Genomic DNA, 21551 nt, shown 5'->3' with positions numbered 1-21551 from the left:
CCAGTGATTTTGCCAAAAGGTAGATGTAAAACATTGGTGCAAAATGTTGCATTCATGCATGCACTTCACAAAACACTGAAAGTAACCATTTTATTTCAAAATAAATCAGTGGTCTTGATCAAGAGGCACAGAAATTATTTTATTAATTTTGGCAGGAAAGATGGTTGCACAACTCATTCACTCTCCGTGTCTCTCTCTCTCATTCATATAATCAAAACCACCTTTGGGTGAAGATTCCACTCTTTCATGTCAGCAATAATGTGGCTATAACAACAACAAAATAGAAGATAAAATTAGATACCAAACACCATTTGAGTACTTGTGCACTTTCTGTTCTTGTGGCATAGAGTGTTTTTCATCTTTCACAAAAGCATTTCTAAACACATTAACTGACATCTGCACTGTAGCTGTGTGGACCCTCTCCCTCTCTCATGTCCACTCGTACATGCACATACAATTTCACCCAATCCTCTACACTTCCCCCAAACTTGCAATTATCTTGCAGTGTCTCATTGAGTTGAGAGGAGTCTAGAGAAAACCTCACATACAAGAATGGCACAAAAAGTAAGAAAAATTTTAGCTCAAAATGGCAACAGTGTAAAACTACCATAATGTAAGGAAAGACAGCAGACAGTGGGATGCGGTAAGCACATCACTGGAAGGAACACAATTTTGTGAATGAAGGCAAACAACAATTGTGAGCTGCGATCTTGCAGTCAAAGGTTGGCAGCAGATGCTAAGTTAACGTCTAGTGCTCATGCATACACACATGGACACATCATATAAACAGATGCATGGCGTGGACACAACATATACACAGATGGATGACACACAGACAATACATAACTGATAGTGGGTAGATGAACTGGTGTTTTACACTGCACCAGCGACTGAGGCTATATCACGGCAAGGCAGCCAGCCCTGTAAACAGATGCCACATGCAGAAAAAGAACAGAGTGCCCGAGATGAGAGGTGAACCCAGGACAGCCAACCCTCACTGTATTGGTGACAGGCGCTAACCGTTGCCACCAGACTGCCCCACAGACAACATATACATAGATTCATGGCGCACACACGCAGATATAAACAGATGCATGAAACGGACGCAACAAATACACAGATGCATGGTACACACACATGGACACATCTACACTGATGAGTGGCACAATCATATGCAAGCTGCATCCCTGAAACAAATATTTCCCAGTCTCAAAGAGGACGAGGCAGTCATACAGTCTATCTCAACAATGGAGTCTGTTTTCAATAGTTTACGAGATGGAAGGTTAATCACTTTAAATTACCTGCATGAGCTGAGTGCATTTAATAAAAAAAAAAAAGAGGAAAGAAATAACTGTGCTATCAGCGTTCCTAGTGTGCTTTAAATTTGCAACCTGGCTGTTCATTCCACCAAAATGGAGAAAAATAAAATTCTAATTGCTGATGTCAACTCCATTGTACTTCAGTAGCAACTACTGCACATTTCAGCATTACTGTCGCCTTCTTGGGGCTTCATCTTGTCATCACATACTCTTCTGACATAAAGCTGTGTCAAAACTAACAAAAAATTTGGCTCTTGACATCAGCCTGACTAAGCCATACACAAAATTATGAAGACACATCATTTTGTAAGGCTAAAACAAATTTTCAAAAAAATTTTACAATTAACCCACCGGCTTTTTCTCAGACACATTAGGCAAAAGGCACTGGAATGGTCTATGCCTGTTTTGTCAGACATCACATCTAAAAGGCATGGGTTAGCTGTCTTGTCGAAACTATATTTAGTATTCACTGAATGTGGTTTTAATTTTGTTTGTTTAAAAACATGCTAGAGTCATGCCAATTGGCATCCAAGCTCAAAATCAGTGCACCTTTAATAGTTTCTGTTCAAGATGTTTAAACGGAGATGGCCTTTTCCACAGTTTCTACTTGAGGTTGAGGTTTAACATGTTCTTTTAAATAAAGTATGTAACAGTCAGTACTCCAAGTTCAACAGGTCACCTGCCAAAATTTCACTCTCTTACATGCCTGAAAAATCTAGTGCCTTTAAATGAAATTTCTGCAATAAAGTCTGGAAGACTGATGTCTGAATAATAAAAAGGGAATGAAAATTTGGCAATAATCAAAAACAGTGAAAATAGCATGTTCAGAACTGACCTTTGATACATGCAAAAATACTTCAATTCTTTAAACAGATGTGCAAGACACTGGCCACACCCACCTGGACACAGTGCAACAATGTGACAATTTTAGCATTTTCTCTTTCTACAATTCATTAAAAGCAGTAGACCAACACTCACGAACACAAAACCTGCCCCACAGCACAAATGTACAAAAATCATACACTCCTTGTGTTGAGAGGAACTGACCACAGGTGAAGACAATGGCAGACAACAAGTTGTCTTTTCACTTCACCCAACATTCCCAAACATACGCTTAGCAAATGGGATTAGTGTGTTCAAAATCAGGAATCTGTGACAATCAAGTCTGTTGTTATTTTCACTGCTGTTTTATCTGGCCAAATATGAAATGGAGCCAAACATTTCTTGAGAAGCATATGTCATGTAGAGGAAGCCATCATCATCTTTCTCATCACGATAGATCTCAGCCATGGTAGATGACATGGATGATAAGGATTTGTTGTTAAGCAAAAGGTAGAAAGACTGGTTAGAATTAAGGGACATGCGGTTTCTGGAACAAAGAAAATGGCAACATACAATAAATTTTCTGACGAAGACGATATTTTCTTTCAATAAGTAAACGCAAGTCATCCAAAAGTAACACAAACACTTTAGAAATTTGGCTCTGATATAAAGTGTGTCATCTATCCCCCAATAAATATACCAAACAGCAGTATCATCTTTCCATGAGTTTTAATCATTACATTTGTGGCTATATTTGTCTTGCAGCTATAAAAAGGGCATTTACTAATGATCATAAGTTTTCACTAGGGTTGTATTACCACAAAGCCACCTGTGGTTCAGTGGCTAAACATGTTAGCATATCCCTGATATCAAGTGTTTTTAATGTTATTTCTTTATTATCGCTAGTCTGCGGAAAGTGCCCCTGCTTTGGTTGCGATGGTGTGTGATGTAAGCACTCTATCACAGTATTATTATAACGAAACATTTAACATATTCTATTTCCCAGTGATGACAACCAAAGATGAGAATGTCTTTAATCCTACAGCAGCTTGTTGATAGTAGAAACACATAAAAGACATCAAAAACAAAAATATGCCAAGGATATCTCTAACACTTTATACAGTCCAAAATAAAATATGCTAGCACTCTCTATTAATACACCAATGAAGAAAACACTGATACTGACACCTAAGCACAAAGTACATTGACTTGTATCTGGTGATACTATAGTGGATAAGAAGATAATCACTCTACACCACTCTTGTGGTTAATGATCTCTGGGTGCAGTTAAAACACAAAGTATATGTTAGCCTCTCTTTTTTTTTCTCTCTTTCTCCTGCTTTTAAGCAAAGAAACACATCACAATCTTGACTGTCGCCAGCTGGCTACAGCTCTGATGCATGTCACATGCACATTCCAGCTGTTACCAAGCAAGCAATTTACATTAATACCCAGATAATTTGCACCTGGGCATATTCAAAGGCTATTTTGATTTAAATATGTACTAAGAGATGAGAACAACATAGATTATGCCCTGGAAGTTGCCAGGATTTGTAAAGGGTTCCTTCAAGAACTAATTCAGATAAATGGGAGTTGAGGAACTTGCAACAAATACTGAAGACACATGATCACAAACCTGATGATTGTCAGGAACTGAGACATGGTCAGCTCCTGAGGCACCAAAAACTTGGTTTTGTCCAACATGGGCAGCACCTTTTCTTTGTGGTATCGCTCCACAATCACCTGCACAGCACATGGACACAAGCAATGGCAGTAGATTAGAGTAATGTCCACATACAGATGTGAGTTCTGACAAACAATGAACACAGACATGAGCAATGGTAGCAAACAGATTTCAGAAATGTCCATGTACAGATGCGAGTTCTGAAAAACACTCAAAGAACACAGAGATAAGTAACGACAGCAAACAGATTTGACTTTACATTCAGACATGAATAATGATAGCAAATTACAATATCACTGAGCATACAGCATGCTCAATTTGTCCACTTCTGATGACAGAACTGCAGAACAGATAAAAATGTTTGCAATACAAAGGAAAGGTACAGCACGTCAGTGTGATGAATACTGTTTCCTACCAGTAATTAATATCAATCATGTGGCAGCTTACCGGGATTTTGGTTGGAAACTTGTTCCTAATTCCCTCCACTTCCTCTTTCCTGACAGCTGGAACAGAAAGCTGATCACTGCTCATCACTGATAACTGCTGCATTCACACATTCAGGTATACTGACAGATATACCCTAGCACACACATGTATACCCAAAATTGTGCTCACACACGTTAGCAAATAATGATGAAAAAGTTTTGGTTGATGAGAGATTATACAGCAAGTAACTAAACATGTTTTGTTGACACATAATAAGGGTGGCAGGTTCAAAGGCACCTTGACTTAGAAGTTCATTGTACAGATAAAGACTTAGGAATGTGCAGAAAATGCAAGCAGCAGTCCTCATCACTGAACTGCTATTAAACAAAAACTGTTTCTGTTTCAGAAACAACACAACTCACTATTTTCCTTCTCTGATTATTTTCAATACCCTCTTGGGATTATTGTCCATATCATAGTCTCAAGACTGACAGAAATCTTCAGAATTTCATATTAACTATATGCAACAAACACATTTTGTCTTCATTCACTGGAACTATTTCTTTATACAAGTCTGTAATTTATCACCATTGTAGAGAAAACTAACGTCACAATCTTTTGTTATTTCCCTTGAATATACAGTCAAATTGTAACAGATACCTCCTGCTGCAGAATCTTAATCCCATGTTTAATGCTCACACTTACAGTCTATACCAGGGATGCACAACCTACGGCCCGCGGGCCATATCCGGCCCGCGAAACTTCTGCCCACAGTGCAGGAAATCAGCATGTTAGTAATAAAAGAAGACCTTAAAAAAACGAAGAAGTATTTATCCCCACGTAGGGGCGTCTCTCAATCTTTTTTTCGATGGACGAACATTTCGATTCAGCGCTCCGACTTGGTGTCTCTACGATGAGTCCGGACATTCAGAAGTTGGTTTCGGGAAAACAACTTCAAATATCCCACTAATTAGTAAATAATTAATGGTAAGTAATACTTGTTTCTAATAAAAAATGGTATCTGCTCTATTTTTTTTTTCCTTTTTGTATTTTTGCAGCGAAGTGGCCCGCGACACGGCTGTCCAAAATGGATATGGCCCGCAGGCCGAAAAAGGTTGGGCATCACTGGTCTATACCATAACATGACAGAGAATTCACTTCTTAAAGTTATTTTGCAAGTAACTCAGTCCCATGTCATCTACTCTTTGAAGACATGAAGAGAAAGGCTGAGCATTGGGGTTGAATAAATCAGCAAAGTCCCAGCTACATTAATGGCTTTTAAAGCAAATGCCATGGTCTTGACCAATTCAGTTACAGACTACACAACAATGTACACAGCAGCAGAACCTTGACTGAACTGTAACACTAGTAACCTGATGGTAATTATAATGATGTGATAATAATTAAACTGTGATAATACTGTGTCAATAATGTTCACAATGCTGTCTTTAAAATGTCTGCAGTATTTACAATATCAGCTAATTACATGAAAGTGGAAACTGAGAAGATATGTGTATGCATGAGCACACACTCAAACTCTCTTACACATACTAACACACAAACAAAACACCACACCAATATGTGAAATGATGGCTACACATTAGTCATAGCTGAAATATTTGAAGAAAGGATTTCAGAACTGAGACTTTATCGTTGATGTTTTTTAAACAAAGCCGAAACAATTAAGTCAAGGTCATAAAGTGCGTACGCCCAGCCCCCCTGGATGTTTTAAGCAATACCCAGGAGTTAAGAACCTTTTGGTAAACAGCAGAGACACCAATGAACTGTGGTACTAGACCACATATCCAGATTTCTGCTGCATCATTAAGTAGACAAGCAATAGGACCCTGCAGCAGGCTTATCACAGCCAGGTCATTGTGGCCTCTTGTCAAAAGCCAGGAATATGTCATATTTATCACAGTTCCTACAAAACTTCTAAATGAACTGTATGGACATTATCTGTTAATCTTTTGGGTATTGGGAATGGTTGAGATACCCAAAGCAAGAACAGAATGAATGAGATCAAAATTACTCATGAAAACACATGCACACACTTATGTATGTGTGTGAGCATTCACACCTACACCACCACAGAATGTGTTTAATGGACAACTATTTTCTTGGACTGCAGATTTTTTAATTTACATGTCTGCACACAACTGCGTCATGAAAGAAGCCTGTTTATAAAGCAGATGGTAAAAATCCATCTAGGTCAACAGCCCAGGAGCAAGAAACAGCAGGGAGTTTTGAGGTCACTGTGGCTAGCATGACACACAACCTTGTCACGCACAGTCAACTTGTTTACTGCTGCTCTCAGCTATCCACACCAGTCTACTGGGAGATGCACAGGCATGTGTGCAGTGATGCACCTATATGTGTACATATAGTAACACTTGTAGTAACACTTATGTCAGGTAAATAAAAGTCATCAACAGATGAAAATGGGTAGGGGCTTGACTCTCAAGGCCATGCTTACCTCAAGCTGCTAGCATTGGCTACAAGTTACAATGTGTAAATGTTTGTGTATGCATTGGGAGATGATGATGATGTGTTGTCATTAATATTCAAAACAAATTTTATTAACTGGCTCATACAAATATATATATACACAAAATAGTTTAATTTTAAATAGTTATTACTGATACGAACATCAGAAATGTATTTTTTAAAAGTTAGAGTAATGTTTTAAAATCATAAGGTGGTAAACATACTTGCAAACACAGGCACAAAGATACATGTGCATTTATGTTCATTTCACATTTATTAATTTTTATATAGGTTAAAATGTGTATTTTTACTATCATATTTGTAAACATAAATTTAAATAGATATTAAAATACTTATATACCATTTACTAATAATATTCACTACATGTATCGATGTGTAGACACATATAATGGGAAAGTTATTAGTTGCAATAATAATAGGTCTGTTGAAAATTTTGAAAACAACAATAGCTGCTCTAAAAATAGCACATTTTCTCTTCTATCTAAATCTCTTACTTCTCTAAATCTGTTTTTTATACACATCTGTGACAACTGAGGCTAGAAGCATACTAGTCCAGCCCTGTTATTAGGTGTCACATGCAGAGAGAAATTACAGGTGACAGACATAAGATCCAAACCCACAATCTTTCATCATCACTGCCTAGGTTAAAAGCATTTTACTGTTCCACCACTGGACTAACCCACTTGGATCTTAACAAGCATCAGACTTGTAAATGAGAATACAACTCACGGAAATTAAATGCTAGAGGATCACAAAGATCACACCACCAATGAGAAAGCAGGAAACAGAATTTGGCAAATAACTGGGTTCTGTGAAGATGTCCTGTCCACACTGAAAAGCTCTGTGGTACAAACTTATCTTCACACTGTAAAGAGTGACTTACAGCATCCAGGTAAAGACTGTTTAGCTGATCCCAGAGAAAAGCACAGGAACTGAGAGATGGTTTTAAAATCAGGGTGTCTCTAGAATGATGATCATAATGATGATGATGACAAAACTTCATGCCCAGGTCTATCAACCCTTTCAATTTGCAATCACTTCCACTCACTAAATTAGTGGTATGTTTACTGTATATTCAATGTGATTCTGCATGGATTGCAGAACATGCAATGCAAACTCAGAACAGTAAGGGCCTTGTGCTCTTAAGAGGAAAGGAGAAATACAAATCATCATTATGCTCACTAAGTTCAAAGTTCTCACTGTCAATAGAAGTGATAGCCTGCTAAGACAGGAGTATAACAGTATAGCAATGCAAACATTAGAAATTAATGCATGCATCAACACACTGGACTGCATATCAGCAGCTCTATTTGCCAGTTTAAAGCACTGTGTTAGGCATAGAGACATGGCAAAGGTGCCAACCCCAAATGTCATGACAGTGGTAAAGACAGAAAAGTGGCTTATAATTGGATTTACACTTACAGTTTTCTTCAAATCTCAACAACACTTCACACTGAATGCATTACATGTCAGGCTCCTCTATCCTATTTTTAAGTTAGAAAAAATACTTACCAATAAACCATTTATCACTTATCTTTAACTATGTACCTTGAACTTGAAACACTAATTCCTCTGTCACTAAACTGATGTGATAGCTAACTCCATTTCCTATGACACATACAAACACTTGACAAGCTTATCAACAAGAGCCACAGATTAAAAATCTCATAAACCAGAAAAGTCCAAATTACAAACTACTTTCCAAAATATATGAAACACAATTCCACAAAGAGGTTCCTTTAATATTACAAAAGAGGATGTACCCGACTCAAAACAAGTGATCTATTTGTACTCATACCTTGACCAAGACAATTACCACCCTGACAAGCTGTTTTTATAACCTGCAGGCTGAGTCTAACTGCACCATCACCATCCTATGGATGTTGTTTCACATTTTTCTCTTCAAATATATTTATAACATTGCACAAATATCCACACACAGAGACAAACGTTTGTACCCACACCGTACACTAACCCACTTATGGTAATAGAATGAGAGAGAGACTGTGTGTACTCATGCACCTGTACGTGCCTTTGTGAGAGTGACTAAGTCAAAGAGAGATGGGGAAATAACTGTCCATATCCCTGCACCTACACATCAACACATCTATATACATGTCAACACTGACATAAAAGCTGCATTAAATCATCCATACTATCGATCTAGCTTGTGTAAAAAAAAAAAAAGTAGCAGCACCTTACAGTCTTTAACAACAAAACTTGACATGTTTATAATAATATCGTATCAGTCTTATAATAAATACAAAAATTATTAAAGTTTGCAATATGCCATGTCAATAAACTTTAAAGGTACACTTTGCATAGTTATATATGGCTTTTACTGCCTTAAGACCGTGCAGTTTTTGTGTGAAGCTCTGATGATGAAAGCACTGCGCGAAAATACGTGTTAGCACGCTTGGTGAAACATAATATACATGTCCCGTATGCTCATCCTGCTTGGCACTGCCCTACGACTTGTTCTGGTTATGACATAAATAAAATATTATTTCCATGACAATTAATTTCTGTCCTGAAATGCCACTATTATTAGTCAATCTACAGACTCATGTTTGGTTGTTACATTGTATACCTAACGAGTCCGCTAGTTGAATTCCTACATTAGGAATGAAGCAGTCGTGTTTGTAAGTTCAGAAATAAGTAAACATCCCTGTCCACTCTGTCTCTAGCTCTGTCGCCTTTTCCACAAACGTGCACTCACCAAAACTCTTGCGTTGTTTGAAGGTCTTGTACATGTTTTCCTGAGATTCCGGCATAGTGAGAAAGCAACAAGCACAAGGTATTCCGTATATCAACTGCCACTCCTACAATCAGACGCCAGTGAGTCTTGTTAGTGAGTGAACCGTGAGTTGCTCAATCCAACCTACTACGTCACCGCGTTTCCTTGACGTTGATTGGACAGCCTCCACCATGTGAGATAACTCTAACCTCGTGACAGAGTAGTGGCCCACAGCCAACGTAAAATCGAAAGTTCTATCACGCGGATTTGAAGTTGTTTGGGGTTATTTTTTTTCTCATATCATGAGTTTTTCGGGGTCATATATTACGAATTTTCTTTTCGTTGTTGTGGCTATCTATGTGCTGAAATTCGTGATTTGATACAAACGCAGATCTTTGGCGCTCACGTGAAACATGTGATTAGCGAAATCTGCCAATGCGAACTGCGGAGAAAGACCGAAGGTACAGGATATGTACTGTACAGCAGCAACTAAAAATGAAATCTGTTGAGATTTTATGTTCTCACATCATAAAGCACTTCTATCCACCTTCGTGGCACAATGGATTTCTCGCAAAGTTCTTTTAAGAACCCGCCATACCCTCGATACATCCGAAATTTGAGATTGCCTACATTTTACCAACCCAAGCATGTTCCTAGCTGATTCGATTTGCATGATGCACTGGATGCAGGCTGAAGACAGTGGTCAGGGTATGATCGACGTTTACAACACGTCCGGGGTCGGGGAACGGGTTTTTCGAGAATGATCTATGTATATATTTCGCTTGTCACAATATTGGTCTGTTTGGTGTCTACTGTCACATGCTTATTCGTTTTCCCCTTGCCGCCGTCTTATCAATTAAAGTGGTATATATGGAGTACTTAGAAAATATCAAAACTTCATTTAAAACAGTTTTAATTGTACAGTAAGATATATCAATGCTCTCGGATAGCGAATAGTTAACGATGCACAAAAACCTTTTTCGGCCTGCGGCCATATCGAACAAAATTTCGATAACGACAGCACGTGCCGCGGGCCACTTCACCGCAAAAATACAAAAAATAGAGCGAGATACCATTTTTTTATAATAGAAATCCTCAAGTTGTACTCCATTAAGAGCAATTAATAGTAGTGTAATATGAATTGAAAAAGTTGTTTTCCCGAAACCAACTTCTGAATGTCCGCTGCATCGTAGAGTTTTACAAAAAGTCGGAGCACTGACTCGAAATGTTCGTCCATCGAAAAAAGATTGAGAGACGCCCCTACGTGTGCTTGGGGATAAATACTTCTTCCTTTTTTTTTTTTTTTTTTTCGTTTTTTTAAGTCTCTTTTATTACTAACATGCCGATTTCCTGCACTGTGGGCAGAAGTTTCGCGGGCCGGATGGCACCGGGCCCGCGGGCCGTAGGTTGTGCATCCCTGCTCTATAGCATCTTCAATTTTGTGGTAAAACAGAGAGAATTCCTGTTTGCAAATATTTCCTTAAACCTGGTTATCTTTGCTTCATGACCTTGTGCAGCTATAGGTGCAAAGTTGTGGAAAAAAAAACTGACTTTGGGGTCAACAGGAGCGAAGGGGTGAAGTAAATAAAGCAGGTTACAATACTCACCAGGATATTCACTATAATAATTAAGTAGGTCCATGGAGCTAGCATGTCACAAAAACAACAGGCCCCCAGACAGATAGCCTGAGAGTTACACTGTATTTCAGGCTGACGATGGTACCACATCCTTGATGGTATGGTGTCTGTGTGGGTGCGAGCGCACGAGAGATCTGGATCAACCAGAGTGCAGACGAAACCTGAACCGTGGAAAAGAGGAGCGGTTGCTGTGTGATTTTGGAAGTACTGCATCAAGTTTTTGTCAATCCACTGCTGTTGTCCTGCTGTACCCGGGCAGTTACTTAAATTCCTGCCCGACCAGGCCTGACAAGATGATCGAGGGGCAGGAAAGGATGAGCCACGGAACCGCGCTGTAGGGGAGGCAGGCCTTGGTCAGTAATAATAATAATAAAGATATTAATGAATTAATGATCAAGAATATCAAATATTTAGTTACGTAGCATAGATGTTTTATAAGCTGCAATTATTTTAAAATATCAAACCTAGTGATAAGACAAACATAACAAAGTCTTTCAAAATGCTTTTTTGTGAGGATTGTCACTACGTTGCGAAGGTACGCGAATCACATTTTGATTATAACACATTTAATTCTGTTTCTAAAATGTTTCATCTAAAACTTTAACCTTATTACAACCATGTAAACGTTTTTAAAAAGATCCATGCCACCTCACTCCCCTCAAGCGTCACGTGCCGCCTGCCACCTCCATCCCAGCGACAACACTTTCCATCATTTGTTTTTAAGGCATCGCCCCCTGACAGTAGGATTATCGAGATTGCTGATAATCAACAATTGTCTCTATACGAGTTCGGAAATCAAAATGATAATGAAATTGTGTAGAATGTTCTTGCCCTTTTCTGTGATACACTGTCGACAGGTCTCTCAAGCTCTGTAAATACGTCTGACAAGTTCAAGGCATCTAATTACTCGTTTGAATTGAATTCAATGTTCTTTGTGGGGATACGTTTATGGGACGACCATACACACTTAATTCCCACTTCAGGAAATGGAAGTCCAGGCCTAAGATGAGTGTCGATATGATGGGTCACATCTCATCAGGCACCACGCGCCTAGCAAGATCCTCAGACACGTGTCACGTGCACGGCAAAGGTAGGGGCCTAGAGGAGGCTACAGACAAAAGAAACCAAGAGAGAGGATATGTTTGGGTTCGTGAAATCTCGAGATGAAAGAGCGAAAACAAAAATAGAAGATATAAGACAAAAAGAGCTGAGAAATGATGGGTGGGAATATGTTTGAGGCCGTCAGCAACTAAACTATATCACGGCAAGGCAGCCAGCCCTGTAAACAGACACCACAGAGAAAGAACCTGTGACCGAGACGAGAGATAAGCCAGGAGAGCCAACCTTCACTATACTGGTGACAGGCGCTAACCCTTGCGCCATTGGAACGCCCGAGAAATTGCTCATATGTTGTTGTTTTGGTGACAGGAAGAGTAACGGTGATGACCATCAGACAAGGAGCGGAGATGTCTAGCTGGGATGTAAGGGAGAACAGTTCAGAGAAATAATCAGGGCAGATGTCAGCAAAGAAATTAAAACACAGCACGGACAGTTTGTACTGGATGCCACAACGGATGGGAAGTCAGTGTAGACAACGGAGAGGGGGGTGTGGTCCCGTTTCCTGGCACCAGACGTGCAGCAGAGCTCTGTACTTTCTGGTTATATGTGATAAAGCATGGCCTTGCGGTCATTTCCCTTTATTCCACCCCTCTCCTTTTGTTCGTTTTTATCAGTATATACAGTATAATAAAAACATTTTTTAAACACCAACGGGAAACACGTATGTCGAAAGACTGATAAACAGGTTTTGCATCAAGTAGAGCAGCTGGTTCAGTATCAAGGTCAGGGAGGTGCCAGAGGTCTCCAGTTTAGTCTGCAGATAACCGCTTACTCCCTGTTGTTTGTCTGCAGGTGATACTGCACTTCCCACTGTGAAGGTTTTTTGTCTTTGCACACTCATCCACTCACTCAAATATTCCATAGAGCTCAACACACATCACCTGGATTGTGTTTATACTTGGTTGTTTCAGGGATTTTTTTTCTGGGGAGCTATATGCAAACATGATTTCGCTCTGTTCATGATACATCTGAACATACACAAAAAGTGAGAGAAAAAGGACACTTCATCACATAGTCACGTGCCTTTAAGATTTTCATGCAGATATCTGGTTAAGGTTCGGCAGATTTGGGAAAGATAAGTGTCATGGAAAAATAAGGATTTGCCGCTCACAAAGCACACCTAACAAAGCACTCTTTCAGTGAATCACAAATACTCAATATGCATCTACCTTATCAAATATATAGCAGTGCCAGGTGTAGATATCATTACAATTTCTAAAGTGATCAAGTTATTAAACATAAAATTAGTTGTTTGCTTCTAAAGGGATTTACACCCTTAAAAAAACTTGCAAAAAAATGTTTTTAGCATAATATTCACCTATGTCGGTAACAGAATCAAGGATTTTTAGCCATGAACTACCTGATTAGGGATTTAACCCCAGGTAGATGATGAAACAAGAACTAAAATATTCACACACATTTTCTTAAATAATGCAGTAATTCGTTAAGTTTTATTACTGGAAAAGTGTCTTTATGCTGCTCAATCTCATTTGCTTCTCTTCCCAACACTTCATTGACAGTAGCCAAGTTAATTTTAGAACTCTTTAGCAAGCTGTTCCTTCTCATTAATATCACTCTTCATTCATAAAATACTTTATTTAACATTCTACATTTAGATCAACAGACTATTCCTCACTTCCCATTCAAGAGGATGTATTTTGGTAATTTGGCTACTAAAGAAATAATTGTAAATTCAACAAAAGTTAGTTATTATTTACAATACTGAAAAACTAAAAATAAATAAATAATGCATATTGCTACTTTAATCCACCTCTGTTTAGAAGCTTAGTCTAATGATTGGGTTCTACTTGTGAATTTTACAAGTCTGTGCCCTGTTTATCAAAATTCAAATGTTTGCCATTAAAAAACTGAAAGTGTTAATATACCGATAATTTAAATTTACTGGTTAACATATCAGTGCCACAACAGAAAATCAAAACCCTGTTTTTGACCTTAATGGTTAAACACTTTATACAGATACATAGACAGGTCTGTTATGAGCTTAACTCATTCGGAATATGACTTTGACATTCAACATCGCATAGGTATGCATGGAATTCACCTACTTTCAAAAGGATCATAAAATAAACTATACACAAAAATACAAAATTATAAAACATTTCAAATTTTCAGAAACTATTTTTTCTCATATTCCGGTGTCACATTATCAATCATTAATATTATAAATGGCATTATGACACATCAATGTGTTGTTTTAAGAGTTTTAGAGGCATGTCCCTCAGCCACTCAAAATTAACGAAAGAGACTTACTGCCAAGACCAGTCTCTAGTGTCTTTTTCCATTGTGTACACAGGTGTTCAAAAGGTTTCAAATAAACACTAGTAATAGCTACAGAAGTTGTAGATACAGATAAATATATATAGTTAATATTATGAAGCAACCAAAAAGTAACAGAAGTACTGTGGTGCATGAAAAGCAAAACTCATCTGCTTACTGAAATCTCACACACACTTTCCATCAAACCCACAAAATGGACCACCAGAAAAATGCTAACCTTAATAAATTGTCATGTAATAAAGCAAAGAAAGTTTTTTCAGATAATATACTGGAATAGTTTTTACTATAAAGAATAAAGTGATTTCTTTCTCACAAAGTTTTCTTTTTTTAAACAAAATTTCATGTGATCCATCAAAGTGCATAAATGAATTATTTTCTTTGTTTAAAACAGATATTTCAGTTTTACTAGACATATGCATAAGGAGAAAAATGACTGCCACCTAAAATTTACTTGAAGGTCTAAAATTTGATCCACAAGTTTCACACCTAACAATTTAAAGTTCAAAGAAAACTATATGCAGGAAGCAGCCTGAAGGGTCGGTATCACTTTTAGAGATGAAAAGAAAAATGAGTGTCTGATCACATCAAACTGTTGCAGATTAATTTTGCTAAAATAATTAAATAAAGTCAAGGTGATTTGTACACATTGTTGCCACATACCTAAATACTTCAGTCAAAGTTACAAGCATATGATGCATGTACCATTTCTACTAATGTTTGGTACATTTGGGTTAGTCTTTAGGCCCATCAGTCAACAACAATGATGACACACAGACAAGGACAAGCGATGGATAACAATTTCATTTTAAACACATCCTCCCACAAAAAATAAGTTAATATTATTTCACTAATCTAAGTATCATTGTTCTGCAAACATAAGATTCCAAGTATGCGGTTCTGGCTTGGAAAGGAAAAATAAGATCAAGAGAGAAAGAAATTGAGCAATACAACAGATAGAGAAATTGAGTAATACTCAATGCTTCATTCCCTTTTACTGTAAGTTAATAGCAATAGCAATGCTGTTTCAGTTTTTCTGGTTGACATTAGCAAGCACAGAAACTGCACTATCCCACCTAACCAGTCAATGATATAACACAAAGCAACTAATCAAGAACTCTTTCGTCAACCCTTGCTCACCTCTCAAAATCCATCTGTATAATGTTCAAAGCTGATATCAGCCCAGTAGCTCTACCAAAAATGACAAATATTCAGGCCATATTTTTAATTCTCGGTGTCTTACATATATTTCAACTGCTGCTTTACACTTTAATGGCAAGAAAAATGAAGTTTTCTCCGTGGGAGGGAAAACACCGTAACTGCCTTGGCTACACTCAAGATCAGCCAGCAGTTATAACTTTTCTGCAATGCACCACTTATACGTCTATTTTTTTCAACACAAGCATATCAAATTTTTAAAAATAATTGCAAAAAGGAGACAAATGGGTAAGCAACAGTAAGACACTTACATATTTGTCTTTCATGCCTATAAGAAAACAATGAATGTACACACTAGTGACTGCATATATATACACATTGGCACAAATCATGTATAAATATTAGAACCACCACTGCCAACTCGAAGTTTTCTATGCTCACAGGTACATTGGTGATAAGCCAGTCTAAGCCCAAGACAACAACAATGAAAGACTCAACCACACCCACACAACAACTCGTAAAGTACACAGTCATGTAGCATCCTGAACCATGTTACCATCTCTGAAGATGCAGACAAGAGAGCACACAGCGTACTCCTGGAAGTCAGTCTTAGCAGCATTCTTTGGTATCATGGCATTGCCACACACAGTATAAGGCCTTATCAGCTTGGGTTCCCTCCATCCCCTTCTTTCTGCTCCTAGTTTGTTTTGCCTTGTTTTTATTAAAGGGAGATTCTGAAGCACAACACTACCTGTTCAATGTGTGCACCTCTCATTTCCCATCCTTTCACTCTGACTTGAGGTCTGGTGATTAGTGCCCTAACTCTGAAGCCGATAGATGTTGGTATGAGGCCTGCCTGAATCTAGAAAACTTCCACTAACCATTAAGCAGAAATTTATCTGATTTATCAGTGAAGTAAAGGCTTGGGTTGACTTCAAGTGCTATACTGTAGTCTTGGTGAACCACTTTTCACTGCATTATGACCAAGAGGCTTTCTTGTTTTTGCTGTTGTGCAAGTACTTTTGTGAGCTTCTCCTGCCAGTGTCATAGCATGTTACAAAGCAACTCAAATTACATTATGAGCTGATGATGAAACAGATCAATGTGTGTGTGTGGCATGCACCTTGGTGTGTGTGAACTTGCTGCAAACTATGTCCTCTTAATAACCAACAGCTTGTCACCCATGCAGAAGATTATGGGATAAACAATTTATTTCAAGGGAAGACAAGATGCTGCTGTCAAGCTTCTCACCATCCTGTCACTTTAGAATTTATATAATGCACTTTAAATTGTTTACAAGTCAGCATTTATACAGATTAGTTTAATGAAAGGATTAAATGTTGTTTCACTGTGACATAATTATTACAATTTTCAAATTCCAAGAACAAAGTGTAGGACCAATACATTTTCCTCCATGGCAAACCTTCAAGAATACAGTAGTACAACAAACTACCTTAAATACTTTTGCTGGTGAATGCCTCAAGCACAACAAGCAGTTGCAGCATTCTGCACATTAAAAATGGCATCATGAAACAAAAACAAAAAATGCCTTGTCCACAAGAGTCTTGGTGGCTGCCACAACTGTTCTCAGTGTAAATGAGAAAGGTTTACTACAAAATGTTTGGTGTGTGAGAAAGAACAAACACATGGATGACAACGTCAAAATGTCTTCCTGATGAAGAAATCACTGGATAACTCAACATTTAAAATGATTTGCTTAAAAGATGGTGTCATGTTCAGGGGGATTTTTTTTTAAACACACTTTTGTAACATACATACACCTAAAGCCTCCAAATCTGACCAAGTCTGAAAAGCATCAAAATGTTTAACAGCATAAGTTTACAGACAGTTAATAGAGCTGCAGTTACTAAAACTTACAGATCATATTTATAAAAGCCAACATTTTATGATTCGTGCATGTTTAGTGAAAATAACATTAAGTCTCGGCACAATGTACAGAGGACAGAAAACGATTTGACCTATCGGGCAACTCATTTTTATCTTTTATTATTCTTACAGACTCATGTGATCCTGGATTGCGAAAAAGCTGATGGCCACAAGTATATATATAGTGTCAGCATTATTGTGAATTGTTTTCACGTACCACCATTGCTGTGGTGGCATGATCAAGCCACAATATGTATACAATGTATGTGGTGTATTACTTCTGCATAGGCATTTGTAACCACACCCACACTTCCCTGTAACAGCAACACTCAAAACATGTTTTCCCCAGCAAAAAAGTTGGGTAATGTTGTCATTATCTGCACAGTAGAGACACAGACTAAGCTTATAATGATAAAGTCACAAGCAATGTTTTTACCATGTTTGACATGTCTCATGCTCAATCTAGAATCCCAAGTCACTTTGCTTTTGTGACTACCATCATCACCCATGTAACTTCAAAAACTTTTCCTTTTAACATCCATAGTTTTGTATGGGCATTTCTACTTTCTTCAAACTCCATCGGTCATGTGATTTGATTGTTTATTTGCTCACATGGAATGCCTGATCTGACCAATGAAATCAAATTCTAGAAGTACACACATTTTTGTATAGCAGAAATTATATGTTGAAAGAATGTGTATATACCTCTACAATTTAAATGACATTGGGCAGATCTGAGTTTTGATACACTGTCAATGTATATATCAGGTATTTGACCTAACCCTGGGTCTATGGAGTAAAGCATGAATGAACTATTCAAATCCATTCATCTTCCCAAACTTCGGGGGTGTGGAGGTGGTTGGCAGATGACATCTATAAGATGGGAGCTTGTGGTAAACAGTATCTGTGTGCACAAGTGTCAAGGGTTTATTTTTTTTTTTAGAAAAACAATATGTCTATCCACCCTCTCACCCCACAAAAAAAAAACTAATAATAAAACCTTAAACCGCCATCACATAAAAACTTCCAGTGGAAATCTTCCTTGTGATAAAGATAGGCATGAGGTACTGATGTGATTCAGAAAAATAATGTTTATTCCATATTTCAGTCCACCTTTAAGATGAATTGAAAACATTCATGGCTGAAAGTTGGACAGCATTCCGTGACAAGGGTTGCAGTACATTTCACTTGCTGCTCATGTTACCTTGTTTGTCAGTATGCTGCTGTCTTCTCACATTGTAAGTGTACCAGGCAAAGACAGACAGAAACAGCACCAAACTAAAAGAACAGCTCTAACATATACACATCTCCAAGAAGCTTTGGTTTCTGCAAAGTGGTTCTATAACTTTCATGTGCTTGGTACCGATGTCAGTCACAAGGTGCTAAGCTGCATAATGTTTGACTAAGTCATATGCTTCTGTTGCAAGTCTAGAATTTCAAACAGTGAGAACAAAGCATCCCTCTACGGCAGTGCTATCAGATGTGCCAGCATTATCATCTCCATGCAATCTCGAGAAGCTGGCCAGAGCAACTGTCTTTTCTTCTGGCTGCTAAGGGTGCATTGTAGTAATCCCAAACATGCCTATACCTTTAAATAAGCCAACTATCAAATTCCTTTCTTTTCGCCAAAGAAGCTATCTGTAATGTTTGTAAAATTCTCACTTTTTAACACAGTTGATCATATATGTATTTACAAATGCACATTTATCTTGACGGCTGTATCATGAACAAAGAACATCAATGTGGAAAAAACTAAAACATCTGCAATGGCTTGAGACTTCTCCACCGAGTCCTCCAGACTAATACCATCAGATTTTATCTGCCATTCATATCCACAATACAAAGGTGGCATGTGCAGAGCATAGTATTTGAGGCCCAATGTTGCTAATGATAATTATTTGTGGTCTTCTAAAAATGATCTTGTGCAGTATGTGCTAGAATAGTTCGCTTGTTGTGTGGGCACTAGCTGACAGATAGCCCCCACCAAAGGAATTCCGCGAACCATGGTATGAGAACTGCTCGAAGTATGGCAACTCAGGGTCCTCTGTGATGGGCTCAAGACGGTCATTGGGATGATCTGTGGGTGTCAGATGCAGTGGTTCTTGTGCAAATTCCTCAGGGATGTATTTCGTGTCCCATGCACTCTTCACATCTGGTTTCCAAGGAGGCAGGATCTATGGACCAACAAGGACATAATGGTACTACAACAGTGCAAGGAAGACAAAGACAATCTAGCTTGCATGGAGATGAGCTTGGAAAAGATCAACATTTAAAGTGACAAACCAGAATGAACAAGAGTAAAGCTGTAGAAAAACATGTTAACATAGATCTCATCGTACTAGCAGACGATAATGAAACAAGCTCCCATTAAAAAAAAAAATCTAAGCACTTTCAGAGTTCTTAACAACTGTTCAATATCCAAGTCTATGCTAAGAAGTTTATAACAACAATTAACACAATGAAATTGTATGTTTTACTTCCTGAAGTTTGGAGCTCAATGGTAACAATTGTTTTTAAAAATATACATTTGAACATAAAACATTTTTGGACCAAATACTTGCTACAGAACATGATTTGGTTCACATAGGCACTGACAAAGAAAGGTCAGGTGATAAATGGTTGTGGCAACAATGGAAAGTGGAAAAGCATGTCTAAATGAAGGATAACAATTTGTAACAAACAATCCTTTACAAAAAATGACCTTTCCATTTAAAAACAGTGATTTTTTTAAAGCATTCACCAGTCTGGTTAAAGCAGTACAGTTCTTGCTGATTATTATTTAAACACTCCTGCAATTTGTTGCTGTCTTAATCATGTCACCTGACCTCTACCTTCAGTACTATAAAAACATGGTGTTCTCTGTACCATGCCTGGGCAACCTCTTGTTTTCTATTCATTACAGCCCCACTTTACACTTTACTAACCACCTGCACACGTGTGCCATTTAACTTTTAACAAATATCTAAGGACCCCATTTAATCAATAAACAAGAAAAAAAATCACTGTAAAAATGATCCAGAGTGATACACTTAGCATAAGGTCCTGATTGGTCTGCCAACTGAATGTGAGGTGGTGTGTAAAGTGCAGTCTAGGAAAATGCACTTTCTTATGCAAAATTTCCAGTCTGTGGTCAAAAGAAAGTAAATCCTATTAAAGAAATGACATTCCTATAAACATTAACAAAATTTCTTTCCTTTATGACTCTTGTATTTTATTATAAACTATGTATACTATTTGTCAAATGGTTATTTGTATAACAGTTTAGGCATGATAAAAGACCTTGCCTATAAGTATATATAAGCTTGTGGCACTTTTTAACCTTTCACTAGTGCATGTAAGCCACATTTGACTTTTCACTATACACATGCCTGTATGCCCCTATTTAAACTTTTGCTACATGCAGATGCTGGTAGGCCACATTTAAGTTTTTTCTATCCATTTACCTGTAGGTCCATTTAGTCTTTTTTTATACATATTCTTGTACACTCAGTTTCGCCTTTTTTCTGTGCACAGCCCTTATCATGCTCATGCAACTGAGCACTGGATGGTTCCATAAGCACATATTGCCCCCTTTCTCATTAACAAAAGATTTCATTACAAAAACAGTTCTAAAGAAGTTGATTAACGTGACCAGATGCTTCATGACTGAAAGCAAGATGCTTGCCAGTCATGGTGTCATCACCTACAAAGAGCTCTGAAAAAAGTGAAAAGTGGGGAGAATTTCCTCTGCAAGTCAGTAAACTAGGAACAAATTTGAAATTAGTGATCAAACGGCGATAGGCAAAAGCCAAAACCAAAGGAATGGATGTGAATCAATGTATGATAATCAGATTTTTAAATACAATTGAGACATTGATCGAGTTTTTAGATGAAATTGGGACATTGGGCGTCCCCCTGGGACATTTTATGAGAAGGCGGGACTGTCCAGCCTAAATCAGAACGTCTGGTCACCTTAAGTT

General features: G+C 37.8%; 2 protein-coding genes across 2 annotated transcripts in view; both read right to left on the bottom strand.

The window, feature by feature from the left end:
- Window positions 1-76: 76 nt before the first annotated feature.
- On the bottom strand, window positions 77-9660 carry LOC112570873 (microtubule-associated proteins 1A/1B light chain 3C-like). Its single transcript, XM_025249552.1, has 4 exons — window positions 9479-9660; window positions 4273-4328; window positions 3778-3884; window positions 77-2688 (listed from the first exon to the last, which is right to left on the bottom strand). The coding sequence occupies exons 1-4, from the start codon at window positions 9531-9533 to the stop codon at window positions 2508-2510; spliced, it is 399 nt and encodes a 132-aa protein (XP_025105337.1). The 5' UTR covers window positions 9534-9660; the 3' UTR covers window positions 77-2507.
- Window positions 9661-13129: 3469 nt separating this feature from the next.
- The window catches only part of LOC112570966 (RAC-gamma serine/threonine-protein kinase-like), a 29662-nt gene continuing 21240 nt past the window's right edge, over window positions 13130-21551 (bottom strand). Inside the window, exon 12 of the mRNA XM_025249726.1 lies at window positions 13130-19766. Within this exon, the coding sequence (XP_025105511.1) occupies window positions 19527-19766 (240 nt within the window). The 3' untranslated portion in view covers window positions 13130-19526. The remainder of the gene's footprint in view (window positions 19767-21551) is intronic.

The sequence above is a fragment of the Pomacea canaliculata genome, linkage group LG8 (genome assembly GCF_003073045.1).
Source record: "Pomacea canaliculata isolate SZHN2017 linkage group LG8, ASM307304v1, whole genome shotgun sequence".
NCBI lineage: Eukaryota > Metazoa > Mollusca > Gastropoda > Architaenioglossa > Ampullariidae > Pomacea > Pomacea canaliculata.
This window is presented reverse-complemented; position numbering and strand designations above follow the sequence as displayed.